At 46.7% G+C, this 18,939-nt stretch overlaps 1 protein-coding gene across 1 annotated transcript in view; it reads left to right on the forward strand.

Moving 5' to 3' along the window:
• DNAH9 (dynein axonemal heavy chain 9) overlaps positions 1-18,939 on the forward strand; it is a 273,515-nt gene that overhangs the window by 92,630 nt on the left and 161,946 nt on the right. The window contains exons 27-28 of the mRNA XM_064495271.1: positions 4,571-4,727; positions 10,906-11,010. Coding sequence (XP_064351341.1) covers positions 4,571-4,727; positions 10,906-11,010 — 262 coding nt within the window. The remainder of the gene's footprint in view (positions 1-4,570; positions 4,728-10,905; positions 11,011-18,939) is intronic.

Here is an 18,939-nt window from a genome sequence, read left to right on the forward strand (position 1 = left end):
TCGTTGCCGGAGGGAGCCATGTACAAGGACGGTACGGTGGCTTCTAGGAGCTGAGAGGTCCCCAGCCAGCAGCACCCACTGAGGACCTCAGTCTGACAACTGGTAGAACTTAATTCGTCCAAGAACTCAAATGAGCTTTTGGAATCAGATTCTTTCCCACAGTGTCTAGATAAGGGTCCAGCCTACTGATACCTTGATTTTGGCCCTCTGAGACCCTCAGAAGAGTCACCTAGACCTTTGACCTACAGAAATGAGAAATCCATGAGTGTTGTTTTAAGCCACTTAGTGTGTGGTAGCAATAAAAGATGAATACAAACCGACTATGATTTCACCAGCTCTGGGATTAGCCAGACCACTTTTCTGGAATAGCCAGTCTGTTCATAGCTGAAATCAAGATATAGCACCTCTGATAGTTTCTTTAATCTTCCAATTGAATAACTATATCAAAAAAAGGAAAGCTACGTTTCATATATTTATTTATTTTTAAATAATACCTTGAAAGTGGATCAGCTCTCTCCCTTCCAGAGCACTTTCAGATCTCTCGTCTCATCTCGTCCTCACAAGAGCCTGGTGGGTCAGATAAGAGCAAAGCCTGTAGGCATTGTCTGCCCGAAGAAAGCACAATTGACTTCAGCTCGCTATTAGGAAGGCCTTTCAAACAAACAGAACTGACCCACAGTGGAAGGGGCTGGCTTCCAAAATAATAAGCCATGCCTTGCTGGGAGGAAAGGCTACACAATCAGATTTGAAGGGTTTGGTGGGGGACAGCCTGGCATGGTTAAAAAGCCAAGCCTCTGAGGTCTCCCAGCACTAAAGTTTCTCTGTTTTCCAGTAAACAGTCAAACTGAATCAGTCTATAACCGTGCTGGGGTTAGCTGGCTAAGGCGAGAGCTCCTCTTTCAGAATTCCTTGCCATTTTCACAATTGCACTTGTTTTTGAAGCAGCAGATTTATCTAAATTTTTTTGTGCAAAGAAAATACAGTGTGGTGGCCCTGGGGATGCTTTTTTTTTTTTCTTTTTAAGGCACCAAGATTTAGTAACCTAGCCGGGTTTCACAAACACTCTATAGCAGAGGCAAGATTTGAACTCAGTGTGTCTTGACTCCTGAGTCCTTGCCGTAAACCATGATAGCGTGGTCTGCCCCCTCACTAAGAAGCAGGAGCAGAGTGGACTTAGGTGTTTAAAGAGGTGGACAATCTAACAAGACTGCAGATGGAATCTGTGGAGGGGAAAGTGTGTCTCGAAGGACTGGGCTGTCCTGCGGGCTCAGTGGCCCTGCATGACGGCAGCCCCCTCCACACAGAAGAGGAGGTACTCTTTCTTTCTTTGTGTTTTTCTCATGGCCCAACCAGAAGCCCCACTGTCCCTGCCTTAGTTATTAGAACTCCTTAGACAGTCCGGTTTCCCACCCTGAACCTCAGTCTATCCATCTGTAATTTAAGGGGATTTGATTAGATTAGTTGATATCAGAAATTCCTTCCAACTCGAGTTCTATTATTACGGGCAAATACGTATATGTATATTGGCATCGCCCCTCAAGTGCTTCTTCTGGAGATAATCAGAAGCTCAGTAGATGCTCAAAAAGAGACTGACACCCAGTTCTGAGGGTTTCTTTCAGGAGATTCTTGAGATTTCTGTGAAAATTCTGTTTCTGTGAAACCTTGTGCTTCTGGACTCCAGATTGCTTGAGCGCCCTGCCGCTGCAGAGAGAAGAGATCTGGGGTTGCCCTCTGGCTGGCAGAGGAGGTGGCCGTGGACAGAAGTGGGCGGGAGGGAGACTGGGGAGGAGAGTTGGCTGGAGGCCAGGGTTACACCAATCCAGGCAGCTGCCTTTCCTCCTGTGGGGTACAGGGCTGCAGCAGGCCCACTGAGCTCAGGAGAAGCCGGAGGCTGGGTGAGGGCGAAGGTCTTGGGGCCAATTTGGAGCCAGAACTCGGCCAAGGAAGGCAGGTGTGATTAAGGCTGCACAGGAAGCTCTGAAGTTCTAGCTTCCATGTCGGAGAAAAGCATTGCCAAGTGGTAGCAGTGACCCAGCAAGGTGAGATGGGACCTAGCTTTTACGTTAACCCCAATTCACCTCACCTTGTGACCCACCGAACACATCAACAACTCTTAACATGAGCCTAGTCCACAGGGAAAAGTGAGGCAGCTGCATGAACCCAGCCCACCGGGGGTTAAATGCAGCCAGCCTGTGCTCCCCCACACCCCGTTACACAGGGCACTGCATGAAGAATAATACTTCTGCATACTCCTCTATGCCTGGGGAAACTGCCTTCCTGGATTTCATTTTCAAAAGCTGAAGCGGATATGGGAATTTCAAACTTAAAGAAGAATTCAGGGACTCCAAGTCTTTTCAAAACAATTTTGTTTTAGTGGAGAGCCTGTCACCAGCTGGCATGAAAGGTTTGTTAACTCAGGGTTTCTGGTCAACTCTCATCAAGATTCAGAACCAAGGAGAATTCATTTCAGAGGCCCCCTCAGACAGCTACTCCCCATCCAGCTCGCAAGTTAAGAGCCTCTGTATTGATTTTCTAGGTATTAAAAAGTTAGGCCAATGGCATATTTTTAAAAGTTTTATTGACGTGTAATTTACATGTCTTAAAGTTCACCCATTACAAACGTACAAATCAATGATTTTAGTAAATTCATGGAGTTGTGCAGCCATTACCATGTTCTAGTTTTTGAACATTGCCATCCCCCTGTTTGCAGTCAGTCCCCACTCTCAACTCCTTTCCTAGGCAGCTGCTGATCTGCTGTCTTTCTCTGTGTTTTCTGGACATTTCATAAATGAAACAACATGGGGTCTTTTGTGTCTGACTCCTTTCACTTAGCATAATGTTCTTAAGGTTCATCCATGTTGCAGCGTGTCAGCACTTTATTCCATTACATTGCTCAGTGGTATTCCATTGAATGGATATATCACATCTTGTTTATCCATTCACTGTTGGTGAACATGTAGCTTGTTCCCAGTTTCTTAGTGTTGTGAATATTGCTGCTTTGAACATTCCTGTAGAAGTCTTTGTGTGAACATATGTTCGTATTTCCTTTGGGTAACTTCCTAAAAGGGGAACTGTTGAATCACATGGTAAGGTTTACTTTTTAAGAAACTGTCAAACTATCTTCCATAGTAGCTGTGCCATTTAACATTCCCACCAGCAATGTATGAGATTTCCAATTTTTTCACATCTTCGCCAACACTTGTTATTGTCTCCCTTTTTTATTATAGCCATCTTAGTGGGTGTGTTGTGGCATCTGATTGTGGACTTAATTTGCATTTCCCTAATGACCAATGATTTTGAGCATCTTTTCGTGGACTTATTACCCAAAGGCACATTTCAAACTAAATAGAAATATAAGGCCTTTTTTTTTGAAAATAGAAAAGGAATATAAGGCCTTTTAAAAAAAATATCAGAAACAAGCTGAAAGCTGAGTTTATTTTATTGTCATTAGTAAAAATAGTCACAGGGGGATTAAACAGATTGAGTGATTGATCCATTCATTCATGAATTTGTTTCATGAATAATTATTAAGAGACTTTGTGTGTTCCTGGAGCTGTGCTAGTTTCTGGAGATGAAACAATGAGTAAGACATAGTCCCCCCTTCGTGTATCTTACGAATATACATGTGGAAGATGTGTGGGCCATCCTGTTAGAGGTTACAGTGGAATACAGTGGACTGGGAGCTCAGCTCAGGGACCTCTGCTCATTCACCGCAGTGTTGAAGGGCCTGGGAATACTTACGGGTGAAGTCCTGTCAAAACTCAGCGCCAAGGGGTTAGTAGCCAGCAGCCAACAAAGACCAAAGAGGAACATGATCCAGGTGGACTGGGTGGGGGATGGAGAGAGAAACAGGCACGGTGTGCTGTGTCTGGGCATCGCAGTCCGTGCAGGCAGCTGTAATGAAATACCAAAGACTGGGTGGCTTGTAAACAACAGAAGTTTGTTTCTCACGGTTCTGGAGGCTGGGAAGTCCACGGTCAAGAGCCAGCATGGTCGTGCTCTGTGAGGCCCTTCTGGCTCAGAGCCGGTGCCTCCTCTCTGCGTTTCCACCTGGTAGAAGGGGCGAGGGGCCGCTCCAAAGCCCCTGTGATAATAGGGCCCTAGGCCCGTTCATGAGGGCTCCACCTCCATGACCCCATCTCCTCCTGAAGACCCTACCTCCTCATGCCACAGTCTTTGGAGGCTGGGATTTCAGCATATGAATTTAGGGGGGGACACAAACGTTCAGACCTGGGCAAGTGAAATTGCTCTGCATGGATGGACTTACGAGCGCTGAGGCTGGGGGAGGGTAATGACGAGAAATGATCCAGAAGAGTAAGATCAGGAAGGTCCGAGGGAAGATCCTCTGGTACCCTTCAGGGAGGGAGCATCACGATCGGCCTTTAGAAAGTCCCCCCCACAGCACCGTGGGGAACTGAGTGGGGGGCTCTGGGCTTCTCTTTACAGAAAACATGTCAAGCCTCTTATGACCTTGAACCTCAGCTCCATCTCACTAGGACCCAGCAGGGCCTGAGCTACTTGTGGAGCCACCTGTGGCACTGAGAATGACCTCACCCTCCTGTTTTGGCAGGTGCTACATCACCCTCACCCAGTCTCTGCACCTGACCATGAGTGGGGCTCCAGCGGGACCTGCAGGCACTGGCAAGACGGAGACCACCAAGGACCTGGGCCGAGCACTGGGCATCATGGTCTATGTGTTTAACTGCTCGGAGCAGATGGACTACAAGGTACAGGCCCAGCTTTGGGGGACTAGGGACTGGGCAGCAGCCCAAACCACTGACCGGGTTTATCCACGCCCCCGGTCTGGCTCAGAGGCCCAGCCAAGGAGGTCTCTGCTTCTTCACAGGAGTCCTGAGGACCCTTGACCCCTACAGTTTCTTTACCTCCCTGTAAAGCTTAGCACTGGGGAGTCTGATTCCACTGAGGAGCTTTGTGACCACAGATGGATTACTTCACCTTTGGGGTCTTCCTTTTGTCATCTGTAAAATGAAGAAGCTGAACATATACCCAAAGGCCTAAATTCATTATTTGACTCAGAACCACAGAAAGGCTCATAAGTGGCTGATATAAAACCTTCACATAAATGTCACAGATGTATTTTCCTTGAAAGTGGGCATTTCCCCAGAATTTCTGAGAGGTTAAAATATTCTCCTAGGGCAGGTTTGACGTCTGAAGACAGACTAGATTAACCTCTACTCTTAGCCAGAGATGCACAGAAGACAAGTACAAGGTGAATGCTCTTCATTCAGGCATTTTTATCGTATCATCATTTGTGTATTTGTTAGTGTGTCCCAGGCTCTGTGTTGCAGAGCAGGCAAGAGGACAAGAGGCCCATTTGGCCACTTCTTAGCAGCATTCTGCTCACAACCAGACATTCTATAGGTACTTTTTTTAAGAGAGCATGATAACGGGTTGTTTCACAGTCTCATTGCTTTTATTTTGATTTATTGTATGTATTTTTATAAACTATCTCAAGTCCCTTTTGAAAATAAGACGGCATATAAATAAATTTAAAGTGAAAGATAAAACAATTGCATTAAATAGGTTAAATATTTATAGGTATAAATCATGTGATATACTGATTGCAAAATAAATTCAATTTAAAAATAGTTACAGAGACTGCAAGACAGCAGTTGCAGATACCACACACAGACCTCGTTAAATGAGATTCATGCTCTGTAACTTTAATATTTCTCTTATATGTGAAATTCTGCTGTGCAGAGTTGCAGAATCCTATAGCACCATGTTTTCTCATGGAAAGCAAACTAAATGAGAATTCAGACCCAAAATAGCTGTCCTCCCATAGTCTACACACTAAACTTTAATATGGTTGCTCTTACTGATGAATACATAATGTTTCTCTTTAACTCAGGCTGGAAGAAGAAAGATTCGCCCCCACCTTTAAAGAAACAAACTGAGCCTTAAGGCTTGTTTTCATTTTCTAGGTTCATCTGGAGTTAAGCAATGGCAGCATTGCTGAAATAACTGTGCTCTCCCAAGAGGAGCATTCTGGAGGGCACACTCATTTATATGTGGAAGATACATACCTGGGGTATTGATTGAAGAAAATCAGCCAGATTTCTTCAATGTCGTGCCTGACATAGGAAACAGGAGGAGATGAGTTGGCCCCATGGCCAGGGGTCATTAAGGTCACTTTACCCAATCCTTTAAAAAACTTATTACTAAACCCTGACCCCACCAAATCCTCTAAGAGTACAGGATGAGAGGAGGAGTCTATCCTTAATTTGAACTGTGGGAAGCTTCGCTCACGTGAACCTAGCGTAGACACAGATCAGAGCAAGAACAATAGGTATGGCCATAGTGAGACAAAACAAAGGAGAGGGGATTCCTTCCTAGAGAGCAGCAGCCTTTGTAGGAGCCCCACTAGGCAGTTTGCAGACCTCCTCTTCCCTTTGTTGTGCAGCTATTCAGAATTATTTTTGTCTCAAAGTACACTCCAGCAATCAAGCTAATTTATTGGATATCACCATTGCTCAGCATGTGTTGGGCATCATGGGAGGATATCAAAGATAGATGGATAGATAATAGATGGATGGATGATAGACAGATGGCGGATGGATGGATGGATGCATGGATAGATGGATGATAGATAGACTGGGTGAGCATGACCCAGTGCATCTGGAGAGAGAAGAACGATACATGAAATAACTGGGGAGACACCAGACAGCATTACCCTGAGTGCTAATGTGCGTTCTACAAACTCTAATCCCTGGAATAGTCCAGAGTAGGGAGAGAGGCTCCGAGTGTGCTGGTCAGAAAAGACATCGTGGAGGTGAGACCTGAGGTTGTTTAAGGTTTGGGTGAATGCCAAACAGGGCATGTGACAGTTTAACCCATTAACACGTCAGCTTTAAGCACAGGACTGAGTTCTACATGCAGTGTCCTTCCCCAGCTTCTTCTCAGACTTCTGCCTGAGCTCTCTTCACAGGGCTTGGCTGGGATGAGGAGAGGAAAGGAGTGAGGGCCAGAACGAGCCTTCACCAGGCGTCACTTGCAGCAACACGGTCAGTTTCAGCCTCTCTAGAGAACAAGCTAGACATAACATGGAGCCATGGTGGAGTCCGCGCAAGTGGACAGGGGAACAGGAGATGGGAGATGGGGGTGAGCAACGGGAGGGACTCACTGAGCAGCTCTGACCTTGAGGTGCTGGGCTGCCGAGAGACCCCACGGGCTGTAGGACAGAAGCAGGAGCGTGATGAAAACGAACGGTCTTTAGGGAAGACTCCTTGGGAGAGAGGAAGAGACTGAAAAGAAGGAACATTTTTGGTGAGAACACTGCAGTCATTCAAACCAGAGCATGAGAAGCCAGATGATGGGGTAGCAGAAATGGATAAGAAAGAACAAAAGGCTTTAAAAAATTAATTGATACTTAGTGAACATGGGGAAGGGGGTGGGGGTGAAACAGGGAGGAGTTAAAGAGGGGAGTCTGGGCCGTCGTCAGGACCCTCACAATCCTCTCTGCCTCTACAAGAAGGCGCCAGGTAACAGGGTGGGCATGAGAGCAGTGCAGAGATTTGGAGAAAGGGGCAAATCACCGCTTTACTCTCAGTGCTGGCTGTAAAACCCATAAAACTAGCCACTTTCTCTGGAAATGGTTGCAATTTTAGTGCTATGGCATCCTTTATATGCTAGCAGCAACACTTTCCCCCTCCACCTCAATTTGGAGAGGCTGTTGCTGAAGCATCAAATGATTTTGCACCTGTAAGTACGTGGAGTTCTTTGTGACCTCCCTGCGGCATCCACACTGTAGAACGCCCACTCCTTCTTGAGAAACCCTCCCCTCCGGGCTTCTGAAACCTCATGCGTCCACAGCTCTCCCCTCTGACCCTGCCTCCTTGCTCTCATTTTCTGGTGCCCTTGCACTTTTTCCTTGTGTACCAATGACCCCTGCATCTATTTTCCAGCTTCACCCAAGTCCCAGTCATCTCTCTAGCTGGGCGACAGAGGCCTCCGTTTGGATGCCCTTCTCTGATGCTTGGTTGACACTCCTCTGACCTTCTGTCTTCCTCCCGGCCAGATTCCTCTTCCCATCAGTACTGATAACCTCATTTTTCCCCGTGGGCCACAGTGGGCATCTTCAGACATCTTAATTGTCTCAGGTCCTTCCTTCTGTCATTCCAGTCAGTCAGCAACACTCATTCTTCCCTCAGCATCGTCTCACTTCCAGGCTCCGACGTTGCTCGTGTAGCCCTCATCCCAGCCCAGAGACTCACCATCTCCTGGCAGGGCAGCGCCACAGCCCAGCTCACGGTACCACTGTCCTCTGATGGGAGGGGTCAGAACTGGGGCCGCGTGGAGTCCTGGCTGATGCTCAGCCCTTGGGGGTACAGTGTGGGGTGACAGTTATCCCCCGTGGAAACTACTTTCTTCTCTTTTGTGTGTTGGATTTCCGTTTGTTGAAGGGGATCCACAGCTTTAAAAAGCTTTCGAAACACTGTTACCATGGAAAAGCATGGATTCTGATTCTCAAAACTTCAACAAACAACAAAGGTTGTAACCTTTGACAGGCTGCCATATATATATAATATATATGTATTTTTATATATATATATATAAAATGTGTGTGATATATACATGTAATGTGTGTGTCTGTGACATTTGACAGATTGCCATGTATATATGTCAAACATCACATACACTGAGCAGAAGTCAGGAATATGTTATACACACATACATATGAAATATGAAATATGTAGTTTATCATATATATGTGTGTATGACATAATAATATAATAATAGTAGTTACTCATGCATGTGTTAGTAGTAACATCCACCTGTAGGATGTGTTCGAGCACACAGACACAACACCTGGACCTTACGTCACCTCCTCAGAGAGACTGCCTGTGGCCTCGCAATCTGAAATAGCCACATTCCATTGTAGCTCAATAAAACAGCCACGCCACCCTCAAGTCAAGACTCCAGTGGGACGCCTCACTAGCTGACAGCTTCTTATTTTTGTGCTTGTCGTCTGTTTCCCTTGTGAGAATGCAAGCCCCGTGAGAACAGAGTCGCCTCTCCCTTTGTCAGGACTGATTGCCCATGACCTGGGAGGATCCCTGGTGCATAGTACACACTCACTAAGTATGTGCTGTCTGAATAGAGAAATCAACTAATTTAAGAGGCTTAATAAAAGGTGGGGTTTATTCTTCCCTCCCTTTTCAAATTCTGCTCTGCATCCAACCTTGTTTATGCAATGTTAGACTGGTTCTCCTAAAATACTGATTTAACAACACTTTTCCCTGCTGCAAACCTCCAAAGATCTCTTACAATAATTCAAGGCTTTTCAGAATCATGATCCCCTTTCTTAATTCAACTTTCAAGCGAAAATGATGTCCTTATTTTTCTCCGTACATATTATGATTTTGCTCTTGCTTTGTCCATAATCCTTCCTCCTCCAGGAAAGCCTTTACCCTTCTGTTATGCCTACATGGGTACTTTATCCTATTAAAACCATCATCCAAATGCATGCTCTGAAGGTAACATGTAGTTCTGTGGGATACCAATACCCCAGGTCTTCTGACTTCTTTTCTTGTGTTCCTTCTACTACACTAATGTTTGCCAGAGTGCATTCTTTTTTTTTTATTGAAGTGTAGTTATTTTACAATGTTGTGTTAGTTCCAAGTGTATAGCAGAGTGATTCAGTTATACATATATATGTGTGTTCTTTTTCATTACAGGCTATCACAAGATGTTGAATATAGTTCCCTGTGCATTCTGAGAAAACCAGGGGTCAAATGAGGAAAAAAAAATCCTAGCCATATAACAAAGTTGAACTAATTTAATTTTACCAAACTTCTCAGGGCCCTTAAAATGCTAATATATATTGTAAAATGACAAAAGTGAGTTATAGAACGCAGTGTTTTCCAAACTTGATTGACCAAAGAGTCTTGTCTTCAAGGAGCGCCTCCCAGCTTTGGCGTGCCGTGCAAGTGCTGTTGTAAAACCATCTGCAGTTCACCTCTTTGGCAAAACTGATCTCCCTGGCGCACTGTGACCCACCCCTCTCTGAACGCCATAACACTTGTAGTCTGTGTTATCCATCGGAACAACTGCTCATTAGCGATTTACCTGTTTTATTTGTGTACCGTATCTCCACAACCTAACTAGAAGGTCTTAGAGGGACTGACCCCCTCTGGGTCTAGCACATGAGCTATGTGTGGAGCCTTGGGCCAAAAATGCCCACTGAGTAAACAAGTGGACTTTGGACTCTTTACATGTTCCCAGCACTTGAATTTTGATTCCTTGCCTGTGGCCTTGAGTGTCTCCCAGTTACCTCTCCCTTTATATGGTTCCATGGTTTACTAGTCCAAGTTGAACGCCCAGAGTGGTTTTTATTTTTAGGACAGATACACCATCTGCCCTCTGAAATTCTTTCCTTGCTCTTGTTACAAAGACTTATGTGTAGTTTATTTCCTGTAGAGGTCATCCCTTCCCACTCCCACCTCCAGCTGCCTATCACTCTGGAAAGCCTGAGTATCCGGCATGGACTTAAAGATACAGACATAAACTTTTCCTTCAGCACATGCCAAAGGCTGAGCAGAAGGCTTTTTTTTTTTTTTTTTGTCTGTATGGTGCAAGAAATATAATATTTTATTCATTTCCTGGGATTTTGAAAGCTACAGAATCAACAGTAATGCAAGCCTGATGACATTTTAAAGGGATTTTGGTCCAAGTGTCTTGAAAAGGTTCTGTTTGATCCCATGACTTACAGTGGCACCCAAAACCATCAAAATTCTAATTGTTCTTGAAATTTTAATACGAGTTTATAACCAGTGGTCTTTAGGGAACTGAAAGTATCTATAATAAAGGGAACGGAAAATTACTTAGATGTGTAATGGTAAGCCAGCGCAGATAGTAATGTAATCTTCGTACATTTTGTTACAGTCTTGCGGCAACATCTACAAGGGACTCGCTCAGACCGGTGCCTGGGGCTGCTTCGATGAGTTTAATCGAATCTCTGTGGAGGTCTTGTCGGTGGTGGCGGTGCAGGTATGGGGGGTCTCCATGCCAAGCACTGGGGACCTCTGCATCCTCTTGTTTTTAAGCTCTCCTCATCCACTGGCTGGTATCCTCCCCTATCCCCCCCACCCCACCCCAGCTGCATTTCATGGCCGTTCCTCCACCCTCTAAACTCAGGCCGGGGGGCAGGATGTGGGTATCATGCAGGTCCCCACCAAGGGGGATCCAATTACTGGCCATGAGAATCCATTTCCTCTGTAAAACAGAAAGAAAGAACAGGCACCCCGCCTGCTTCATCAGGGTGAGGAGAGGATCAAACAAGACGTTGGCGCCCGGCTGCCTGGAAAGGGCATACCACCATGGACTTTAGGACTGCCAGGCCAGGGCTTAAAATTCTGCTTCTCCATTTCCTCACTGAGAGTCTTGGCCAGTGGCCCCAGCAATCTCAGCCTAATTCACTGAATTATGTACAAAGAGAGGATGACAATGTGAGTGTTGAATGAAGAAAGTCATTTGGGGGGCTGGATTTTCTCAAAGCATGCCACTGTCTTTCAGTTCATCCAGAAAACACTTACTGAACACCCACAGCGTAGTAAGTGCTGTGCTCAAGGCCAGGGTGAAGGGCCCGCAGCTGAAAGGGCACCATTCCTTACTTCATAAGCCTTGAGTTCTTGAGACACTCTCCAGCGTTCTGGAAGGCATTTGATTTCTGACTCACAGTATGGGACAAGACTGCCAGACACGTGATCTTGAGCCGAGGCCTTAAAAAGATGGAGAGGATTTGGATTTGGGTAGAGGTCCCATAGACAGTGGGAGCAGAAGGTGGGTGGCAGAGAAAAGTGAGTGAACGTTGGTGAAAGGCTGTTCTGTACCAGGTGCTTCTCACGCATCTTCTCCTGCATCTTCTGTCGTCTCCTGTGTCTCCTGTATCCCCCCGCAGCCCTAGGAGCCACTGTTAGCACGTGTAGATGTGTATACATATCCAGAGAGAGACAGAGGGAGAAACTGCAGAGCAGAGAAGAAAAGTAACTTGCTCGAGGGCACACAGTTGGCAAGTGAGGACCCTAGGATTTGACCCCAGCTCCCCACGCACCCTGTTGGTGCAGGTCTGGGCACCGATCCGAGATACAAGGGGTGAAATGCTAGAGAAGAGAATAAGGCCAGGGAGGCAGGTTTGAACCAAATACAGACAGACCTAAATGCCGTGGTGTTGTGCCTTCTTCAGTGGGCAACGGGGAACCCCTGGAGACCTCTGAAAGGGAAATTACCCCTCTCCTTGGACACAGTTTTAAGGAGGGACCAGGCAGGGGGAGGATCAGTGGGTCCTGATTGGAGCTTGAAGGCCTAAACAGAACCCTGCGGGCCCCAGGGGTGTGTGGGTTCTGATTGAACTCACATACCATTCAATCAGAGATGATTCCATTTTCTGTTACTGTTTGCTTTTATTTCCGAAGCAGTATGTTCATAGTACGGAAAAGGAAAACTAGAGCTGTGAGGGCCTCTTTGGTCCCTGTAGGCCTCTGTTTAATTCTTTCAGGTCCAGACAAAGAAACAAAAGTTTAGCTTAACTGACGTTTTTCTCGGGCAAGCGTTCAGGGTTGAGGGAAGGCACAGCGGAAGCGGGGAGTGGGTGGGGAGCTGGCTGGGGCCTCATCCTCCTCCTCCAGCCAGCCTGCCTTCCCTGGCAGGAGCTGGCCTCCAGCCACGTGACCCCCACCTGCCGTCTCCCCTCTTGTCCAGGCTTGCTGTCCCTGTCACAGGTAGGCTGGACCTGGAGCTGTGGGCAAGTGCTGACACCACCACAAGGCTGAACAGTGGTGGAACTTGCACCATCAGCTAATGCCATGGCCCACCCTGGTCTCATTTGCCACTGGGAGCCACAGGCGGTCCAGGGGCCGCGTAGGGTCCCTTCGTTTTCCCGTCCCCAAAGTCAGGCTTTCCATCTCTTGCATTTGGCTGCCAGCTGGTGTTCCAACTCACTGACGCTTGTCTGGACTGTTTCTTGGTGAAGTTCCTGAAAGTTGCAAAAACGTAGGGCTCTTCTCTCGTTCCCAGAGGCCATGTATGGCTTTCCCCCTTCCTTAGGTTTGTTCAGTGCAGCAGGAGCTAGTAAAGGAAGTAAGTCGAATAGCTGGCCTGCGTACTCTCTTGGCTGAAAACCCTTGACTCTCTTGGTTCCCAAAAGCTGCCTGTGCTGTCACGTTGACAGCTTGAAACTGAATTCCCAACACAGAAACAAACAAATCCTGTAATCGGGGCATTTTGTTTTCCTGGAGAGCTGGTTGTTACACGTTTACCGGCACACTTCTGCCTTGTGAGAATATGGTGCCGGTGTTGCCAAATCTCTTAAAATTTAAGGAGAAGCTGAAAGTCCAGATTTTTATTAAAAATTTAGAGATTTCTAAAAGGTGACAATTTATCCAGTTAAAAAACAAAACAAAACAAAAAAACAAAAAACCTGAGTTGCCAAATCTCTTAAAATTTAAGGAGAAGCTGAAAGTCCAGATTTTTATTAAAAATTTAGAGATTTCTAAAAGTTGACAATTTATCCAGTTAAAAAACAAAACAAAACAAAAAAACAAAAAACCTGAGCTGAACAGATAAAACACATCAGCTGCCTGCATTCACCTCTGAGCAGTCACTGCACCGCTTGGAACCAGGAATGATGCCCCTGTGAGGACGGTTTGAATTTTGTGATGTAAGATGTGGCGTAAAACAAAGAAGACAAGCCTTTCTGGAAGTACTGATTCTAGGCCTGGAAGGGTTCTGAAAATCAGGAGAGAAGCATCAGCTTCTTGGTGTGGTGTCCGTTGGGATCAGTAACCCATAGTTTTACCGTGTGCCTGGAGTTTTTCTTTTACTTCTTCCATTGCAGCTATCTAAGCAGCCAGCGTCTTCCTCCATCTTTTCATTCCCTTGCTCACTGTCCTCTGATATTTCTACCCACCTTTCTGTCCACGTGTTTCATCTTTGCTGTTACGACTTTCTGCACCGTCTCTGGGCTGCTTGCCTCAGTTTTCTGAGGGTGCTTCTCTTTCAGCTAGGTCCCCTGCTGTTACTGCCCTCCCTTGAACCTAGGGCCGTTCATCACGAGTAGTCACACCTCTGGTGTCCCAGTGCAGCACTCAGTGCTGGGGGCTGCCACTGGGCTGTCTCAACGTGTCCCGCAAGGAGATGGGGGAAGAGCAAAGGGAAACCGTGAGAGCCAGACCAAGGGCCGCAGAGAGCTCGTTGTGCGCTCCAGAGGTTGTATGAGCGAGTCCCATGTACAACTGGGATTTTAAAAGGAACACATTCTTGTAGAGTGGAGTTAGCCAGACATGGAGCTGGGCAGTGGTTATGTGTGCAGGCTCTGGTACCACACTGTCAGCATTCAGTTCTGATTTTGCCACTTACTAGCTGTGTGACCTTGGGCGAGTCCATGTCATGTTTACATCTGTAAAGGGGGTTAATAATAGCATCTACTTGATGCAGTTGTGATCATTATTAAGTGAGTTAACATGTATAAAGCACTTAAAACTGAGCCCTACACATGTAGGCACACAATAAATGTTAGTCTCTGTTATGGTGATGATGACGATGGTGATGGTGATGGTGGTGATGATAATGATGGTGATGACCATGATGAAGGTGATGATGATGGTAGTGGTGATCATGGTGATGATGATGATGATGATGGTGATGACTGTGATGATGGTGCTGCTGGTGGTGATTATTATTATTGTCTGAACCCTGCAGGAAATGGGTTGAAAGAAAGTAGAAGGGACACACAGGACAGGGAAGAAGGATCTACACCTGGTCTCACCAGTCTCCTCTGCACCCTTTGCTTCTTCTCAGCTGGCCTGGGCTCAGGCTGTCTTAACAAGCTGAACAGTGTCCTAAACTAGGAGGCAGAGCCCAGCAACCACGGTCCCCAGTGCATCATAGACAGACACTGTGAATTTGCCTGATTTTGAAGCTGCCCAATACAAAGTCGTTAGTGAGATCTCCAGATCAATTCCCTTTTGCTTCTGGAAGTAAAGGAAATAAATTCAACCCAGAATTCCCTGATGCTTCCACACTCTCATCTAGGAAGACATCCATAGGAGACATTCTCAAGAAAGTGGTCTGACAACAACCTGGGCAAAATCAGAGCTAGTACCACTTAAAATCATAGACCCATCCAAGGAGAAAATTGCACTTAGCTATTCACGCCGCAGACCAGGCTGGCAAACTGGTTCACAAGCTGCACCAGCCGACCGTTCTCCCCGCCCCCGCCCCCACCGCTCGCTCCTTGCATGTCTGTGCACCTCTTCCCAGTCACTTACACAAAAGTGAGCATGCTTCAGTATCCTTGGGGGTGGAAATTTTCATGTCTCTGTCACTGGTCAAGCAGAATTGGGAGAAGTATGGCAGTTCCAAGAGCAATTACTCTGTTATTTTTAAAACGTGTAAGATACTAAACTTCTGGGGGGACTTCTGCCACTACTGTTGCAATCAGCTCCCTAAGCCTTGGGTTATCTGGGCCCAGGGACTTTGGCCACCAAGACACACCCCACCACTCTGTACCTCCAGCCCCTACTCCCCGTCCACACTCCCTGGCCAGGCGTCCCTGCCACTTCCTCCCTTCCAAAGGTAGAACCTGACAGTGTGCTGGGCTGAGGCAGGAAGCAGCCGGAAGCAGCCAGTCATGCAAGGATCAGGAGCCCACCACAGCCGTGTTCTTAGTACTCAAGGCACTGAGCAAATGCTTGAGTCTCAGAGCCTAGGGACCTCCCATGTAACACCCTGTATAGAGGAACTTAAGGTCTCAGTTAAAAACACAGAAATACATTTTTTTAAAATGTACAAAGTGATGAGTGGGTTGCACTTCCCGAAGGCAGCAGATTCCAGTCTGCCCCTGCAGAGAGAAGCGTGGAATGAGCCAGGCAGGACTGTAACACCACATGGCTTTTGGGGGCAAAGCTGGAAGAGAGAATGACCCAGGGGACCACAGAATGAATGGGCCGCTTCCCTAGAATGTAAGGGGAAAGGTAGAAGGTATGGAGAAAAAGCTGCGACGAGGCACATAGCTTAGGGCGAGCCGATGAGCTCCTGAAAATGTGTCACCTGCAGGGAGAATAGGATGACTCTGATACTTCACCAGTGTGGCTGATGCGAGGCCCTAGCCTGGGCAGGAGGATGTGGTGTGGAACCCCCTGTGATCACCAACTTCCAGTCTTTGGAGGGAAAGATGCCACTTAAGCTATCCAGTCAAGGCCCATGGTGGTCAGACAAGCACGTACGGCTTGTGCAGGTAACAGCAGCGCTCACTGAAGTCAGAGCTGGCCTGCGTCTACACCTGCCCACTAGATGCCAGCAACAACCCACCTGCCCCCGGCTGTGACAACAAAACTGTCTCCAGGCCTGGCCAGATGCCCCCTGGGGAGGGCAGGTGCAAAGCCACCCACAGCTGAGAACACTGGTCTCTACATAGCTTTCCATTTTTGTTTGTTTTCTTCAATGGGTAGCAAAAACACTTAATTTTTTATTGAAGTGTAGTTGATTTACAATGTTAGTTTCAGGTGTATGGCAGAGCGATTCAGTTATACATGTACATGCATATATACTTTTCTTTTCAGATTCTCTTCCAGTGTATGTTATTACAAGAAATTGAATATAGTTCCCTGTGCTGTACAGTAGTAGGTCCTTGTTGTTTATCTGTTTTGTATTTGGTAGTGTGTATCTATTAATCCCAAATTCCCGATGTATCCCTCCCCTGCTCTTTCCCTTTTGGTAACCATAGTTTGTTTTCTATGTCTGTAAGTCTGTTTTTGGTTTGTAAATAGAATTTGTTTTTTTTTTTTTTAGATTCCACATAGAAGTGATATCATTGATATTTGTCTTTCTCTGTCTAACTTCACTTAGTATGATAATCTCTGTGTCCATCCATGTTGCTACAAATGGCATTATTTCATTCTTTTTTATGGCTCAGTAATATTTCATTGCATAAATATACCACATCTTCTTTATCCACTCAACTGTCAGTGGGCATTTAGGTTGTTTCCATGTCTTGGCTATTGTAAATAGTGCTGCTATGAACACTGGGGTGCAGGTGTCTTTTCAAATTGTAGTTTTCTCCAGATATATAGTGCTCCAGAAAAGCACCTTTTTTATTTCATGGAAACTTAATGTCTCTAAATTATAACACACACAGTTACTCAGAAATGGTGTATGTTTGATGAGAAGCTGTGTGTGGCTGGCACAGGGTCCCTACTGGTAGAAGGCTGTGAAAGGAAGTGGCTAAAAGTTTGTGCTTTGGCCCCCGATTGCCTGATTTTAACTCAGGTTGCCCCACTTACCAACTATTAGACATCTGGCAAGTTTTCTTTTTCTTTTTCTTTTAACTTTTTAATTGTGAATTTATTTTAGCATTGTAGAAATCACAGAAAACCAATCATAGAAAAGTTGCAGAAATAGTGCAGTGTTCCCATATATCCCTCCACTAGCCTCCCCTGATGTCAGCGTCTTCCATTACTGTAGTACCGTCTGAACTACCTTCTGCTGCCGTTTCCTCGTCTATAAAATGAGGACCCACCAGTTTCACACAGCTGTTGAGAGGACTGAATGGGATAATTCACGTAAAATTCTCAGAAAAGCACCTGATACATATAAGTGCTCAGTAAATGTCAGTTATTATTTTATTATTGTTCCGCAAGGCTTTAAAATCTCCAAGTGATGATTGTTTAGTGGAGAAACAGACCTCCTTGAGTGAGGAGTGTACCTGGCACCTTAGATACTGTCCTTTCCTACCTGTGTGTGCCCCTCCACCTGGCTGGGCTTGCAGTTTACTCCAGATGATCTCAGTCCACCTGCTTCTCCCCCAACCCCCGGCCTCCTGAAGGATCTCTGGACTTTGTCAGGGCCCTCTGGACCCAGACCACTGCTGGAGTCCAATGGCTTGTTCCATGGACCTCGGCTGCTTGTAAGGCAATGAGGAAGTGCCAGGCAGATAGTCTCCGGTCCTGTACAAGCAGGGCTGACGGAGCCTTCTGTCCGCACTGATGCTCTGCACTGATGCGTTCTTGAGTCTGTTCAACACTCTCCCTCAAGAGCGCCCTACAGAATTTTACACAGAAGCCCAGATGCCACCAGTGCTACAGTGCATCATAAATTCTCGCTGAGCATGAGGTTTCTGGGCCTCAGTGTAGCAGGAGGAAGTGCTGAGTCAGAACCAACAGCAGGAAGGGTCCTGGGCTTTGCTCTCGCCCAGAGGTATCAGGGCAATTTGTAAGTGGTAATTAAACTCCCGTGCCCACCCCATAACAAGGGGAGAGCTCACTGTATTTAACAGATGGGAGGACTGGGGCCGAAGGAGGGAGCCCAGCCTTTCCCACTCACGGAACCCGCGGGCTGGCGAGGGTGGTGAGGGGCAGAGCCTTGGCGCCCCGGGAACCAGCAGAGCTCGAGCTGTCTGGCCGGCATGCCCCGCACTGGATCCAGGCCACCTCTGCCAGAATGCACTGACATTCTGTGCACGTGTGGAAAAGAAGTTTCAGTCTGGAACTAATTGCTGTGAGCTCAAACGCTTTCTGTCATTAGAGCTTCGTTTTGGGTAAAGGAGCTGAATCCCAATTGTGGAACCGTCTCGTGTTGTGGCAGACACTGCCCTGCCAGGCCTGGGGGGCGGTGGGGGGGTGCCTGGACCAATGCTAGATGGTCCAGCTGCCTGCAGTCTCTCTCTCTCTGTCTCTGTCTCTCTGTCTGGTACATGGGCCACTGTCTCTCTCTCTTGTTTATGGTCAGCTGTTCCTCTCTCTTTTATGCACTCCAGCTGCTTTTCTCTGTGCCTCTCTCTCTCACACACACATCCCTGCAGCCCAGTCTCCACGGAACCCTTGGGCTATTCTGAACACCCTGAGCATAGCTAATACGCATGGGACGCATTCAAACCCTCGTGCTGGGCCCAGCTTTCAGCTTTGCTCTTGAGAATCCTGAGGG

This window comes from Camelus dromedarius, chromosome 16, assembly GCF_036321535.1.
Source record: "Camelus dromedarius isolate mCamDro1 chromosome 16, mCamDro1.pat, whole genome shotgun sequence".
In the NCBI taxonomy this organism is placed as follows: domain Eukaryota; kingdom Metazoa; phylum Chordata; class Mammalia; order Artiodactyla; family Camelidae; genus Camelus; species Camelus dromedarius.